Genomic DNA, 16,723 nt, shown 5'->3' with positions numbered 1-16,723 from the left:
AAAATGACAATGGTCCCAAAAATATGTCAAAATTGTCCGATGAGTCCGCCATAATGTCACAGTCACGAATAAAAATAATTGCTGATCACCACCATTAGTAAAAAAAAAAATAATAAAAATGCAATAAAACTATCCCCTATTTTGTAAACGTTATACATTTTGCGCAAACCAATCGATAAACGCGATTTTTTTACCAAAAATATGTAGAAAAATACGTATCGGCGTAAACTGAGAAAAAAATCTTTTTTTTTATATATTTTTGGGGGATATTTATTATAGCAAAAAGTAAAAAATACTGAATTTTTTTCAAAATTGTCGCTCTATTTTTGTTTATAGTGCAAAAAATAAAAACCGCAGAGGTGATCAAATACCACCAAAAGAAAACTCTATTTGTGGAAAAAAAAGGACGCCAATTTTGTTTGGGAGCCACGTTGCACGACCGCGCAATTGTCAGTTAAAGCGATGCAGTGCCGAATCACAAAAAGGCGCCTGGTCCTTTACCTGCATATTGGCCCGGGTCTTAAGTGGTTAAAAAAAAAAAAAACACTTTACAACCCCTTTAAATCAACTTCATTTAAATCAAATCCACACTACCTTCAACTATGTAGTGCAAAAGGGCCTGCCTGATTGCATACAAATTGAAAATGTGTTTAGGTTTGACCTCCTATTATATGGTTTTGGTAAATCTAAAGGAAAATTGTACAAGAAAATTGTATAATGTATGGTAAGCCTTACCAAAACTTTGTAATATGAGGACAAAGCTAAAATTCTATTCCATAAGTATCAGACAGACACTTGTAGTACAAAGATGTAGGTAGATCTAAATTAAATTGTATAATGTATGGTCCACCTTCTACCTCAGACACCATCCTACTGAGATTCTGTTATGAAAAAGAATTGCATTATATTGGTTGTAAACCCTTCCATATACCCAGTGAAGTGACTGACCTCAGGTTATAGACAGATTTTAAAAAAAATCGCCCTACATAAGTTGTACCTGTTTATCTGCAGTGTTTTCTTCCCTACATCAATTCAAAGTGCAGAATGTATACAGCTTGTCTAAGCTTTCAGAAAGTGGGGGCAAGGAGCTGAACTTACACTCAGTGAGGAAAGGTCTGAGAGCTGATTGGAGGGAAGGGACACACCCCTTTCACACAGCTCACAGGAACAGAGATGAGGCTGTCAATCAGCCGGAGGTCCCTCCCCTGTCACCTTTTTTCTGCTGGTGTCAGGAAAACTTCCCAGAAGTGACTCAAGCTGAAAGCAGAGGAACGAAGGGGGCGGTTCACACCAAGAATCACACAGGAGCGCGCTGTTTATGTGCAATTCACATGCTGTTCTGTGCGGTGCAATTTCAGCTCATTTGTTTTGATTGGGCCGCAAGTCGCACAGCACCAAAAGTAGTGCATGCACCACTTTTGGAAATTCACTGCAACCGGATGACGTGGTACTTCTGTATCATGTGATTCGGTGTGGACAAACGCATTGTGTTTGTGACCTGCGTTTGGGGTGTCAGTAACTTGATCACACGCTCTGCAGATCACAACTACAGTGCGTTTTGAATGCGATGTGGGAAACGTGCATGGGACATGGGTTTTCCACACCACGTTCTGGTGTAAACTGGATCTAAGTGCCCTAGATTAAGACAAGTACACACTACAGAGCAGTGTTTCTCAACATGTTTTCTGTCCTTTAGGCTGGGTTCACAACAGTCCGGTGCGAATTCCAGCTTTGTTCTCTGTGCGAAGAGAAGAAGCAGCTGTTCAGCGCTTCCTCTGCGTTGTAGCTGCGGATCAGATGAGCAGGGAGAGGTGTAGTGAGGAGGGGGAGAGAATGCCTGTTCACAACGGAATGCATCTGCCAATCAGATGCGTGCCCATAGAACAGGGATATGCAATTAGCGGACTTCCAGTTGTTGCAAAACTACAAGTTCCATCATGCCTCTGCCTCTGGGTGTCATGCTTGTGGCTGTCAGAGTCTTGCTATGCCTCATGGGAATTGTAGTTCTGCAACAGCTGGAGGTCTGCTAATTGCATATTGCCGCCATAGAAGATAACCGGTCTGAATCCGCACCTGAGCCAGAACACAACGCCTAGAAAACGCACACGTTTTTTCGGCAATGTGCAGTGCGAATGCCCAGCAGAACCAGCCTCGTTCAAATGAAGGTATTTCAAAATGTCATGCGAACCAATGGTACCGACTAGTATTCCAGGGTTTCTCTTCTCCCTCAGCTAATATGAACCCAGTGCTGATGGAAAAGGGCAAACAAAGATACTGTGCAGGTGCCCGACATCCTCCTTATCAACTGAGTACACCAATGACGGTTAGGATGCCGCCGGCTAGAATGTGGTTAAAGCGAAATTCCACCCAAAAGTGGAACTTGCGCTTATTTGTCCCCGTCCCCCCCCCCCCCGGTGCCACAATTGGCACCTTTCGGGGAGGAGGGGGGACAGGTATCCTTTCTCCACTTCTCGGAGCCACAGCCCCGGATATTGACATCACTGCTCGGCTCCTCCTCTTCCCCTGTAGCTGGGCCAAAAGTAAAGAGGAGCGGAGACTTGTGCACGCGCAGTAGGGCTCCCAGTATGAAGCCATAAGACTACACTGCTGGGTTCCCTTACCATCAGCTGCGGTGCCGACATCGCTGGACTCCAGGACAGGCAAGTGTCCTGTTATTAAAAGCCAGCAGCTCCAGTATGTGTAGCTTCCGGCTTTTTATCTCTTCTGAGGTGGGCGGAGCTCTGCTTTAATGGTGCACAATAAAAACCTGCGGCTTTTTGTAAATAAAAGGCAGGCTTGATCCACCCACTGGCTTGTATACAACTTTTTAGTAAAATTAGGCATTTTGCCAAGGAAACCCTGAAAAAAGGCTGTTATAAAAGGATATGCTCTCTTCAGATTTCATGTCAGAGGTTTACAACCACTTCAGCCCCAGGTTCATAGATGTGTGGGAAATAAGGATAAGCTCCGGCGTGTTCACACAGTACACGTGCAGAGCCCGCCAGGAAGTCGGCACAGCGCTAATCACAAGCAGGGAGACATTGTCCCGATGCTCGGCTGCAGAAATCGGGAAATGTCTCCCTGCTTGTGATTAGTGCAGCACCGACTTCCTGGCGGGCTCTGCACGGGTACTGTGCGAACACGCCAGCGCTCATCCTTAGAGCGCAGCAAATCAGGAGCATTTCCCGCACTGCATTGAAATTGCACCACGTTCATACGCTCCGTCACCGGTCTCAATGTTAAATGACACCCCAAAACAGGTCGCAAAACACAGTGCAATTGCAAGAATCGGATCACGCAGGTGTGAGCACCCATGCGATCCGATTCCAGTGCGGCAAAAAAGAAAAACATATAACTTTCAGTTGCAGTCTCATTAGTGCAATCTCATCAGAGCCGTTCGAATGAATGGGCTCAAATCGCACTGCCAAGAATGGCATGCAATTTGAATAGGAATGCGGTGCGGTTCATGTCTGAATCACATGTGGTGTCTCGCACAAGCGTGAACCTAGTCGAGTCCCCCACTACTAGGTATGACCAATCAGAAGACAGCAATGTGACAACAGGAAGATGAAATCTGATGGCTGGAGGTGATCACCGGCCTATGAAATACATGTGTTTTCCCACCTCTAGACACACACATGTGGTGTACATGCTGTACAATAGTGGGATCTAGGATGAGTAGGATCAGCCTTGCTTACAGATGATATGATCACACATGGAAAGGAGGGAACTCCTGTATTAGTTGTACACACAGGTTGACCACGTGACAGAGGCACCACCAGTCCCCCCCAGACACCAGTGACAGGTGTGGGCACTCTCTAGGCTCCACCCTGCTCAGGCCATGTACAGGGGATCGACTTTATACCGTGTGCGCAACCCCCTCGTCTACAGGAGAGCCGGGAAGGTGAAGTGTGGAGCCCCATGCACCCTCCTCCCTACACACATACTTCCACACACAATATGGACGACGCACTAAACAAGCCAGCCCCCCCACACCGTGCCCGCTTCCCCCGGTTCTTACTCTGGCTCGCGCAGGTCTGTATCCACAGCGGCCATTTTCCTCTCCGAGTTCCCAGCTTCGGAGGAGGCGAGGTTACGGGACCGGAAGCAGCGGGCACACGTCACTTCCGCTCTCCTCAGACAACTTCCTCCCGTGGTTGGCACTGGATGGCATTTTTTTCATTTAGTTATTTACATGACACGTGTTTGTGTATTTTTTTAAAGCCTGGTTACATATTAGTCCGTACTCATGTTTGTACCTTCTCACTGTATATAGCCTTGTCGTGTGTACACCTCTGAAGGACAGGCCGTACAAGTAGCTGAAGTTTATTATCTTTCTCCTTTTTTATTTTATAGATTGGTCAACGGCCCATTCACATAGCTCCCAACTGTCCCTGATTTCGAGGGACTGTCCCTGATTTAAAGCAATGTCTCGCTGTCCCTCATTCCTCCTCATTTGTCCCTAATTTTTGGTCTGATCTATATAGTATTATATAAAATGCAGTATTTATCTTTCAAAAAGTGTTTCCCTGTGCTAAACATTTCATCCAAATTCTAAATTGCTGCATTTGTAAATTTTAAAAGCCAATATAAAGGAATAGTAGTGGTAAAAGAAAGCCCTTGTGGATTTAAAGCGGGGGTTCACCCTGTTAAAAAAAAAAAAAATGTTTTTTTTTATTAGACCATTACATTCGGCATCGTAGCGCGAGCTACGGTATGCCGGTCTTACATTTTTTATCCCCGTACTCACTGTGCTATGGCTCATTGAAGATTCCGGGGAATGGGCGTTCCTATGGTGAGAGAAGGTGATTGACGGCCGGCCCTGGCACGTCACGCTTCTCCGGAAATAGCCGAAATAGGCTTGGCTATTCACGGCGCCTGCGCATAGCCTGTGCGCAGGCGCCGTGAAGAGCCGAGACCTACTCCGGCTGTCTTCGGGGAGCGTGATGTGCCAGAGCCGGCCGTCAATCATCCTCCCTCTCCATAGGCACGCCCATTCCCCGCGGGAGTCGGATTCTTCAATGAGCGATAGCACAGTGAGTACGGGGATTAAAAATTTAAGACCGGCATACCGTAGCTCGCGCTACGATGCCGAATGTAATGGTCTAATGATGTGAAGGAGGGTGAACCACCGCTTTAATTACCTTTTTTTGGTTAATTCTCCTTTAAGGGGTTGTGGCAGGAAGCGTGTCCTATGCCTACATATGTTTGCTAGTAGGTGTCCCTCATTCCCATCTTAAAATGTTGGGAGGTATGCATTCACACCAGCATAGCTGCATAACATTTCCCCCAAAAAATGTAGGGACTATTTTTGCAGAAAGGCAGTTTAGGCTGAGCAATATGGTAATTAGGGGCGGGGCATCCATGTTTAAGTTTAAAAAATGTGCGGCTCACCACAAACGACAGTGGGCGTGGCTTAAATTACGCAAAATATTAGACGTGGCTTAAAGGGGGTGTGGTTAAATAGAGTCTGTTTACATCCGCCTGTGCATAAGAATATATGAAGCCTCCCATCAGGTCCACCTGAAAAACTGACAGGCAGACCTGATTCATACCTTCCAACCCGCCCGGATTCTGCGGGAACTTCCCACACAGACTGCATCCTCCCGCAGTCCCGCGCAGGGGTAAATTTTCCCGCACAGGAAGAAGAACAGCACAGGAAAAAGAACCAGGTCAGAGGGGAGACATGCTTACCGGAGCGGTGTGTGGTCTGCGGCAGCTGAAGGGAAGAGGAGAACCCGACAGGCTGAGCACCCCCGCTCAACAAGAATGTCCCGCAGTGGATTTTAGAAATGTTGGGAGGTATGCTGATTGGACTCGCCGTGTGAAAGGGGCCTTAGTGATGGTGTCAGCAAGAATCTCATCTGTGCAGTCTCATCGGAGCAGTCTCATTAGTGCAGTCTCATCAGTGTAATCTCATCAGAGCAGTCTCATCAGTGCAGTCTCATCAGAGCAATGTTATTAGAGCAGTCTCAGTGCAATCTCATCAGAGCAGTTAGTCCAGTGCAGTTTAATCAGTGCAGTTTATCAGAGCCACCAGTCCAGAGCAGCCGGGCTGCCTCTCCACGTGCTCCTGCACCCGCCATCTCAATGTCCGTGACAGAGGCAAATTTTTCGGAACATTCTCAGAACGGACATTGGTCTGATTTCCGGGAATGTCACGGGCAAATCAGGACTGTTGTCAACTATGTGATCATACTACATGTGGTCACTGGTGTGTGTGCTGTTAGGCCTCTTGGACACTGCTGCCAGAATACTGAGCGTTTTCAGACATACTGGCTTTACTGATCTAAAGGCAACACGAACAATTGTGTCTGGCGAGTGCGTTAATTATTGAAACTATACACTAGAGCTGCACGATTCTGGGAAAAATGAGAATCGCAATTCTTTTGTATAGAATGAAGATCACGATTCTCAAAATGTTATTTATTTAAAGTTATTTTCAACACAAAACTAAGCTTATGTGGTTAAATACAGTATATGTAAATCTGACGGGCTGTTTACATGTTAAATTTTAAAAGCCGCAGCAAACCTGCTGACCTTACATTCTTGCTAATGTGAAAGAACAGCTCTGATTGTCACATTTAACTAAATGTGAAAATTAGAGGTGTTCTGTCACATTAGCAAGAATGTAAGGTTTGCTGCTGCTTTTAAAATCTAACGTGTAAACAGTGTCAGATTTACATATACTGTATGTAGCGCTCACCCCCGAAGGAGCCGCTGGTTATAGTTTGGGTGGCATGTTACCTCTGTGACTCCGCCGTCTACGGTAGTTGATAAGAGCCAAAGCAATGGAATGTCCACACAGGAACAGGTGTCTTTTTCTTTTGCTTTTATTTTACCAAACACGGTAAACAGTAAAACTTGAGGTAGATAGCAAAGATGGATGAGGAGAAGAAATAGCAGATTCAGGCCAAACAGTACGGAAGCAGTCCTTCTTCCAACGATACTTTATTTTCGTCACCACTCCAGCCGGAGTGGGTATAGCGTACCTGGACAGGCCTCTCACACCGACCTGGCAGCCAGAATATCACTCGGAACTTTGAAGGAAAAGATCTCTGCCACAGACCCTCCCTAGAACTTAGATCATGGAGACAATCCTCCTTGGTGGAATTTGCGCCCGAATCTTCCTCAGGTAGTTTTAGTTAGGTTACAGACTGACAGGTGGCTAACCTCCAACCTTTCAGTGTCCGGTTACCTTGATCCCTGATGGATTGTCGAGGCCCTATTGGATTGCCAGCCTCTCTTGGCTCCCCTCAGGCGGACTCCCCATCGAACAGCTAACTTGCTTGGGATCTTCTCAGAATTGGGGACCCAGTCGAACACTGGGGCCCCGCCACAGCTTTAAATGTTCCGGAACCATTAATACCTCGTGGCACCTGCACCCTGGCCTGGTAGGCCATCTCGCCGGGGAGCCGTGATGTGTGGTCACCCTAAAGGTGGGTGCCACACCAGAAACAAGAACCCCGCCCAATGGCGTCTGCTCCAGAAATACCCTCTCCCAGCATGCCCCGCGAGAGAAACTCCCTCCTGATTGGCTGCTGGCAAGAGGCACCCCAGCCTGGACTCCGCCAGTGCCACCTGTTGTCCCGGGGTGGTACAACACCCCAGCAAGAACAGAATGAGCCCACAGTACAGCCCAGCTGAAACAGAGGCCCTAACAAATAATTACAATTAGAATCAGAGTCAATTACACTCTGATTATCCCTTAACTTTTAATAGCACCGATACTTGGAAGTACACAGGCGCTACATGTATTTAACCACATAAGCTCCGTTTTGTGTTGAAAATAACTGTTGGGTGTAACAAGATGTCCGCTTTCCCCCTTCTCACTATTAAGATGGCGGCGCCGAAACGTCACTTCCTACGAGACAGCCGCCGCCGGGTGTACCAAGATGGCCTCTGCTCTGGAGCTATGCCGAAGCCGGGGACTTTCCTATGGCCGCACCTGAAAATCGGGTCATCCGTCCTTGAGATCGCGGGGGAGGGGGTGAATCGAGATCGTGATTTTCTTATGATTAATCGTGCAACTATACACATTGTCATGATTATGGCATAATACAGACAAAAATATATTAATGAGTAAACTTTTATTTGTACATAATAGCATAATAGGTCATATTGTTGACATTAAAAAACACCAAACTCACTGAGCCATGTCTACACAGTATACTACAAAACCATAATTGATTTGGTAAAATCCAGTGAAACATGATCGATAAAAATGTTGGTAACACTCTAAAGATGTAAACATGTAATAATAACATCTATATAGCTTGACGCGTTTCGTGGATAACTTCCACTCTTCAGGAGCTATCTACAAGAGAAGGGGAAGAGGATAGACAGATCAACCACCCACTCTTACTTACAGATGAACTATGAGTCTGGCTAAAAGCGTTGAGAGCTAAAGGCTGGCCCATGGCAAAATGATGGAAAACCAATAGGAGACCGGTATCCCTGGGGAATAATCTGTTGATCTGAGTATGAGTGGGTGGTTGGTCTCCCATCGTCTCCCCATTTTCTTGTAAATACTGTAGATCGACTGTAATTTTTCAAATATATTCTTCTAGACACCCATCCCACGTCTGCTCCTGAAGAGTGGAAGTTATCCACGAAACGCATCAAGCTATATAGATGCTATTATTACATGTTTACATCTTTAGAGTGTTACCAACATTTTTATCCATCATGTTTCACATATTGCACAAAACAGGTAAGTATAACATGTTCGTTATTTTTAAACAAAAAAAAACAAGATTTTTATATCACTTCAATGTCACTGGTGATGTCAGTGGTAGTTAGTCAGCCCCCCAGTGTCAGTTAGTGTCAGATTTCTCGCTGCACTATCGCAGATCTATTATAAGTCACTGATCCCCGCCATTAGTAGTATAGCATTTTTTTCCCAATATATAACATTGTTTAAACCAAATATATATGTGTGTATATAACTGTGCTTACCCATAAACAAAATATTAAAAAGTGCTCAAATCAATATATTACACAAAATAAATAAATCCATAAATTGATTAGTAAATTGTCCAAACATCTGACCATCCAACACCACTGTGACATGTGCCAGAAACCAGAATGTATGTAATCATAATATAAAGTCCATCAAAATAAAAATCTCTCTGTCCCAGTGATGATTCCCTGCATATAGTTATGCTGTATGGTGATTCACCCAAATCATTTGTGACTGTTCTACCACATGCTCATGTAATTAAATAAATAGCCATCATTGCGCAATGTCTCAAAATTAATTAATTATAAAAGAAATAGAGATCAAATTTACATATAAAAGTGCCGTTAGACCGGCACTAAGTCTATCCAGCAATCGCTCAGCCTGTGTGTTCCGCTACTCCAGCCTATAAGGCTGGCAGGTGGTCCAAGCCTTGGTATCGATGCGAGTCAGGGGCCAGATGTAACGTCAGCGTAGCTCCAGTAGCCTCAACGTGTTTCGCATTAATCATGCATCATCAAGGTTTGTACATTGTGGTTCGCAAGTGGTTAAACTATTTCCTTCACTATGAGGTGCAATAGCTTTTAGCACTGTATGAACTGTATGTAACTTCCGCTACATACAATATACAGCATCATGTTAGAGCAGTGGGATGGGGGCTTCCCTCTTTGGATCAGCTTGGTCCAAACTAATTATATAAAGTTTACTAAAACATAGAGTTAGGCTTTAAAGACATGTAGCACACTCTAGGAGTATGCTAGAGTTTATTTAGGTTTTCTTGTGTAAGTCTGTTAGGGTAGGCAAAACATAGCTCAGGGCCAGACCTGAGCTGTGTAATCTGGGTCAGGGTTACTTTAGTTTAGGGATGGGTGACTCATCCTAGCAACTTCTCTGGTGCCTCCCCATTTTCTGGGACATTGGAGAATGTTCCAGACATAGTGGGTGAAGGTTAGGAGGCACTGCTGGGAAAATTTATCAGGGCCTCAGCCAGACCACAGTAAAGGGCTGACAGGGGGCAGGTCACCTCATAAATAGGCATGAGTCATGCCCGGGAAGGGGGGCAGTCAGGTGGAAGATGGAAATGGAGTGCCCATGAGGGTGTCCCCTAGTCTGGGGGGGGGGGGGGGGTTCTTGGGTTCTGGAAGGATTCTACCAAACCACACATAGGAAGCCCTTCCTGGAGGCACGAGCAAGAGCAGGTCAGCACATCTGACAGATCTCCTGAGAGTAAGCTGGGTGGACTGGTTAGTGTCAGTCTGGAGGACTGCGGGAAGAAGTTAGACCGGAGGGATAGTGAAAGAGATGGTACAGGGATCAGTAGCCACAGGAGTAATGCAAGCTGGACACTGAAATTCCGCTACACAACCAAGGGGCCTAGGTTTCCTGCCTGTAATGGGCCATTGCTTAATCTGACTAAGTGACTGTCAGATATTCACAGTGTTCCAGTTCTGCAAGCAAATGCATGCAGGAGGAAGAAGAGAAGCTGTATATAAAGACTGTATATATAAAAAGATGTCCCTGAAATTGTTGTTTGAAGTCAAGCTGGCATCCCATAACCTGCCATCTCTATCCAAGTTATTATCCCTCAATAAATAACAAAAACAAAGTCATGGACTGTTCTCTGACTCTGGAGTGCATGTGGAAATTTGGTGTGCCTGGCTGTGCAGGGTGGGGGATCCCAGTCTACTTGCGACTCCTTAGGGCAGGGGTGTCCAAACTTTTTTGAAAGGGCGCCAGATTTGATGAGGTGAACATGCGTGAGGGCCAACCATTTTGCCTGACATTCTTTGAACCGTTACAATTCGGTCTAAGTGTGTTAGTTCGAGCACCAATACACTGCCCAACAAGAATTCTCTTGCCTTTGTGGCAGTGTGTGGTGAAGAGATGAGCTTGGGCATGTTATTTGGATATACCGTATTTATCGGCATATAACACGCACCTTCACTTTAAGAGGGAAGTTTCAGGAAAAAAAACGTAAATTTTAAATGAAGACCTGTGAAGCAAAATAAGGGTCAGTGCCCATGAATGCAGCCTAATTAGTGCCAATCTGCAGACCCACCATTGCCATGAATGCAGACCCACCGTTGCCATGAATGCAGACCCACCGTTGCCATGCCTTACCATTGCCAAGAATGCAGCACCCCCATTGCCAAGAATGCAGCATTTCCATCAGTGCAGCCTTATTGATGCCCATCTGAAACCTCGGATAGGACAAAAAGGAGGTGGAACGAGCGCCAACAGATTACATAGAGGAGAATATGTTTTCTCAGCAGCCTCTTTAATGCAAAGTCCTGCCTCTTATGATAGACAGAACAGTCGTCCAATGGCAGTGCAGGAGACAGCACTTCCTGTTACAGAGGCCGCCGTGCAAACAGGAAATTCACCTGTGTGTACAGCACTCGTCCCACCTCCACCCTGTCCCCTCCAAGGCAGCCAGCATGTATATCTTTTGTGGCCCCTGGCACTTGGTTATTCGTTGGGGGCCACAAAAGATATACATCTCCAAATTACCAGGCAGGCCGCTTGAAACTGGAACGCGGGCCACAATTGGCGGGCCGGACTTTGGGGATGCGCCACAGACACATAATAGATATTAAATCGGATAATCGTTGTACTGAAAGCCAACATTTTCATACTCACCTCCACTTTTCTTTTATAACAGTTGCCTGGTATATCTAAATCTATCTACAGTTCCTTAGGCACCAAAGTTGGCACCAAAGTTGGACCACACTGCCCAGTGCAGTCCATAATCTAATAGACTGAGTTAGACACTCTACCCTCTTCTACACTGGAAGTCTGTATATGAATGCTTGTGATGGAAGTGTGGTTGCTACTTAGCATAGAGCACTGGAGTGGAAGTACAGGAAGTACATCTACACTATAGGAAGAGAGTATTTACAGTAGGGTGACCAGACATCCCCAATTTCAGTGGACAATTCCCTGATTGAGGACAAGTCTGTCCCTGGTTTTGTCCCCAGATTGGATTTAATAGGGGGCAGGGGCAATTTTAAAGACAATCAGTGCAGAATTAAAATAAAAACAATTGAATTACACACACCCGCTCCGCCGTGCCTACTAGCATAGGGGGTTGTATTTTTCCCATTATCTGTGCCCCTTTCTGATGATCATGTGCTGGTCGGAGCGGAGGGAATATTTCTTCAGTTTCGGGCACATGCCCATTCAGCTTCGCTCACATGTTCTTCTGCCTTGGCTCAAATCCTGGCCAGCCACCTGCCTATCTCCTTGCCTTCCCTGGTGGAGTGATCTTCCTCCGCTCCTCATCCAGTAGTAGCCGGGGCCCGGAGAGTTAAGCCCTGTACACACGATCAGTCCATCCGATGAAAACGGTCTGATGACCGTTTTCATCGGTTAACCGATGAAGCTGACTGATGGTCAGTCCTGCCTACACACCATCGGTTAAAAAAACGATCGTGTCAGAACGCGGTGACGTAAAACACAACGACGTGCTGAAAAAAATGAAGTTCAATGCTTCCATGCATGCGTCGACTTCATTCTGAGCATGCGTGGATTTTTACCCGTGCCTACTAACGATCGTTTTTTTTTCTATCGGTTAGGTATCCATCGGTTAAATTTAAAGCAAGTTGGCTTTTTTTTAACCGATGGATAAATAACCGATGGCGCCCACACACGATCAGTTTGGACCGATGAAAACTGTCCATCAGAGCGTTCTCATCGGTTTAACCGATCGTGTGTACGCGGCCTAAGACTTGAGAGGCTGTGAGGCAGGCGGCGACGGGCAGAGAGTCGCTGATTGTTGCCATTACTAGTAAAGAAAAAATATGTCCCCGGATTTCATTTTAAAAATCTGGTCACTTTAATTTACAGGCATTTCCAAATGTCAAGTTAAACACACAGGACCACGCAGAGAAAAATTATAAACTTTAAAACCTTCGGGTCTGAGTTCTTCTCTCTTCTTTTCTATGGTCACAAGCAAAAAAATCGCACAGACTCCATCTTGGTCTATTTACTAAATTGTTGACAATTCTTTCACAATATTAAAAGCATTGTGTTCCAAATGTATTTTGCATTTACAAGATGGGTAATTTAAAAAAAAAAAATTGATCTACGGCTTAAAACACTATCTCCTTGTTTTTTTTATATGAAGAGTACATATACAATATGCATATGCAATTTGGGTGAAGAACCAGTTTTTTTTAAGGTTTATTCTATCCATTGGCTACAATGAAAAATCCCCTGCTCTTCTCAGCTTCTGGACGTCCCGCTATATATTTCAATTGTTTACCAAAATCTTCTGCAGTGCTCCAAAAAGCCAATTCATCCTTTTTTCCTTAATTTCGCAAACTGTTGTAGTCTAAAGTATAATTAGAAACCTGAGATCTGAACTGCAAAGTATGTAGGCAAAGAACAAACCACTTGGTTGAACAGAATTTAGAGTTTGGATAAAATCTTTAATGTAGTATATAACATTCAGTAGAAAAATCTTTTCAATTTTTTTTCTTCTATACAACAAACCAAATAGAGCAGTGGTCTCCAAACTGCAAACCGGGGGCAGATGTGGCCATTTGCTTGCTATTATCTGGCCCTTGGAGCATTATTTCCCCACACTATCAGCAACAGTAGAGCATAGTTACGGACACTGACAATGAGGCACTATTCCTCCCACTGACACAAACAATAGGGCACTATTCCTCCCACTGACACAAACAATAGGGCACTATTCCTCCCACTGACACAAACAATAGGGCACTATTCCTCCCACTGACACAAACAATAGGGCACTATTCCTCCCACTGACACAAACAATAGGGCACTATTCCTCCCACTGACACAAACAATAGGGCACTATTCCTCCCACTGACACAAACAATAGGGCACTATTCCTCCCACTGACACAAACAATGGGACACAATTCCTCCCACTGACACCAACCATGGGGCACTATTCCTCCCAAGGACACCAACGATGGGGCACTATTGTTCCCACTAACACCAACATTGGGACACTATTGCTCCCCCTAACACCAAGGATGGGGCACTATTCCTCACACTAACACCAACGATGGGGCAGTATTCCTTCCACTAACAACGACAGGCCACTATTCCTTCCACTGAAACCAATGATGGGGCACTATTTTTCCTACTAACACCAACGAGGGGGCACTATTCCTTCCACTGACACCAATGATGGGACATTATTCCTCTCACTGACACCAAAGATATGGTACTATATCTCCCACTTATACCAACAATGGGGTACTATTAGTCCCCCTAATACTAATGATGGGGCATTGTTTACTCCCACTGACACCAGGACATGTTTTTCTCCCACTGGGCACAGTCCAACCTCCCGTAAAGTTTGAAGGACAGTAAACTAGCCCTTTGTTTATAAAGTTTGGAGACCCCTGAAAAAGAAGAACACTTGAGGAGTAAAGATGGGCAGAGAAATTTGATTTCAAAGGAGGATTAGTTGGGAACTATGACATTGGAGATGAGGAGGCATGGGGGGGAAGGATGAAGTACCGTATTTATCGCGGTATAACGCGCTCCCGCGTATACCGCGCACCCCTAAAGTGCCCCCGAAATTTCTGTAAAAAAAAAATGTTATATGATTGCATTACTTACAGTTTTGGTGTCTTCCCAGCGTCCATCGTCCGGTCCGGCGTCCGTCTGCGGCCTCGATGGTGTCCTCCCGGCTTCTCCAGCGCACGCCTCACATCGAGTCCCCGCTTCCCGCGCTCAGTTCGAACGCCTCCGCCGACATATACCGAGTGCAGTACACTCGGGTACATTCGGCAAGGCTCGGCGTCGCTCGCGCTCACGCTCTGTGACGTTTATGCGTGAGCACGAGCGAAGCCGAGCCTGGCCGAATGTACCCGAGTGTACTGCACTCGGTATATGTCGGCGCAGGATTTCAAACTGAGTGCGGGAAGCGGCTATCGGCGTATATCGCTCACCCACGATTTTCCCCTTATTTTAAGGGGAAAATAGTGCGCGATATACGCCGATAAATACGGTAAGTATTTTTAGTACATATAAATTACCATGCTATTCTTTTCAAAGCAAGGCAATAGTAATATGAAAATATTCATTTGTAACATGACTTTACTATGTGGCTACATCATGTTTACAGGAAGAGAACCTTATTTTACATAAGCAACCTTTCCAGAGTAAATCTGCTTGTTAAAGTGGAGTTCCACCCATAAATATAACATTACATCAGTAGTTTTAAAAAAATGTCATTAGTCCTTTAAGAATTTTTTTTTTTTTTTTAGATGCCTTCAAAGTGTTGTTGCTAGGTAGAATAGTTAATCTTCCCTCTTCCTGCACCTAGGTGCTTAAGCTTCCTAACCTACACCGCACAGACTCCTGGGAATGTAGTGGGTGTAACTTTCCAGGAGTCTGTGCACTCCCCAGTCTCGAAGAATCATGTGACTTAGGTTTCAGATCAGGTTTCAGCACCTGTACTGTCCATTACACTGCTTGTGCAGCACTGAGCATGTGCGAGATCTGCAAGGCTGAAATCCAGGAAGTCATACAGTCTGGCTTCATGATGCCCACACTTAAGATGGCCCCAGTCAATCTCTATTTTATAAAGTGTCTAAATGCTGTAACAACCTAACAAAACGGACCTTAGTTTACAGACTAACTTTACTAGAATACATTAAGCTTGTGTATTACAGGGGTATTTATATTTAAAAAGTGAAATTGTGGCCGCAACTCCGCTTTAAATCAGTTTGGTTTTTAACCTTTCCTAACGAATTTTAGTGTTGAAATCCCAGCACATCATGTCTATGTGGAGGTGCCCATGTATATAATTGCTTTATTGATCGGCCTCATGCACACTGGGCGTTTGCCCAGCTCTTTTGAATGCCTTGCCTTTTCTCCTGGCATGTTTTGCAAATGCATTTGATCGCGCCAAGCTTTTGGGTGTGCATTTACTCTATTGACAGAATATAAATTTCTTCTGGCTATTGAAATGAATGCTCAAGCCCTAAATATGCCTAGCATTTAGGCGCATCAGGGTTTTTTTCCTCTAAATACTTCTGCCTCTAAATGCCTGTAAACATCTAGGTGTGCATGGACACATAGGCTAACATATATGGGCGTTTAAAGGCAGAAAAAACCCCATCAAACTCCCTTAAAAGCAGTGGTTTTGACAGTCTGCGTGCATATGGCCTTCAGAGTAACTGAACCAAGCCAGAGAATTTCTGTGTAAAGTCACAGGTCTAGGCCTTGTCATATGTATGTGTCTATGATGAAAAGAAGGAGTGGAGTTGCGCTAAAAATGTGTGACTTATCAAAAAATAGTGAGCACTATAAAGTCCCAAGGAAAAGAAGAAAAATCTTCTTTAAACAAATGTAAACTGTGTGAAAGTTCTGTGCATAATCAAATTTCATATGGAATCACAACGTGAGGAGATATCTGGATCACTGCTCCCTGAAATTGCTGACCCTTACCAGATTTTCAAATCCAAAAGGATCAAGCCAAGCAAGTAGCCAAACACCTGGGCTGCACAGGAGATCAGAATCTTGATAAAGTCTTCCCAGCAGTCCGTCAGTGGAACATCCAGAAAGCAAACAAAAAAATAAAACTAGATAGTGTGATATTGTCTGGTGATCACACACAAATTCTCCCCCTGTGACTGGCAGACGGACAGTGTGACATGCAAACCACCACCAAAATACACACTGACCCTTACCAGATCCCTAAGTGTAGATAGATCAAAACCACAAGGGGGATATAGGCAGCCAATGGAAAAAATCTTCTCCCAAACCAGTCCTC

At 44.9% G+C, this 16,723-nt stretch overlaps 1 protein-coding gene across 4 annotated transcripts in view; it reads right to left on the bottom strand.

Annotated features, from left to right (window-relative positions):
* Positions 1-4,119, bottom strand: part of PRPF4B (pre-mRNA processing factor 4B) — a 69,887-nt gene extending 65,768 nt beyond the window's left edge. For all 4 annotated transcript variants that reach the window (XR_005749469.1, XR_005749470.1, XR_005749471.1 and 1 more), the window contains exon 1: positions 4,022-4,119. Coding sequence is in view for 1 of the 4 variants with exons in the window: in XM_040353649.1 (XP_040209583.1) it covers positions 4,022-4,056 (35 nt within the window). In the remaining 3 variants the exon portion in view is untranslated. The remainder of the gene's footprint in view (positions 1-4,021) is intronic.
* Positions 4,120-16,723: the final 12,604 nt, after the last annotated feature.

Source organism: Rana temporaria, chromosome 5 (genome assembly GCF_905171775.1).
Source record: "Rana temporaria chromosome 5, aRanTem1.1, whole genome shotgun sequence".
NCBI lineage: Eukaryota > Metazoa > Chordata > Amphibia > Anura > Ranidae > Rana > Rana temporaria.
This window is presented reverse-complemented; position numbering and strand designations above follow the sequence as displayed.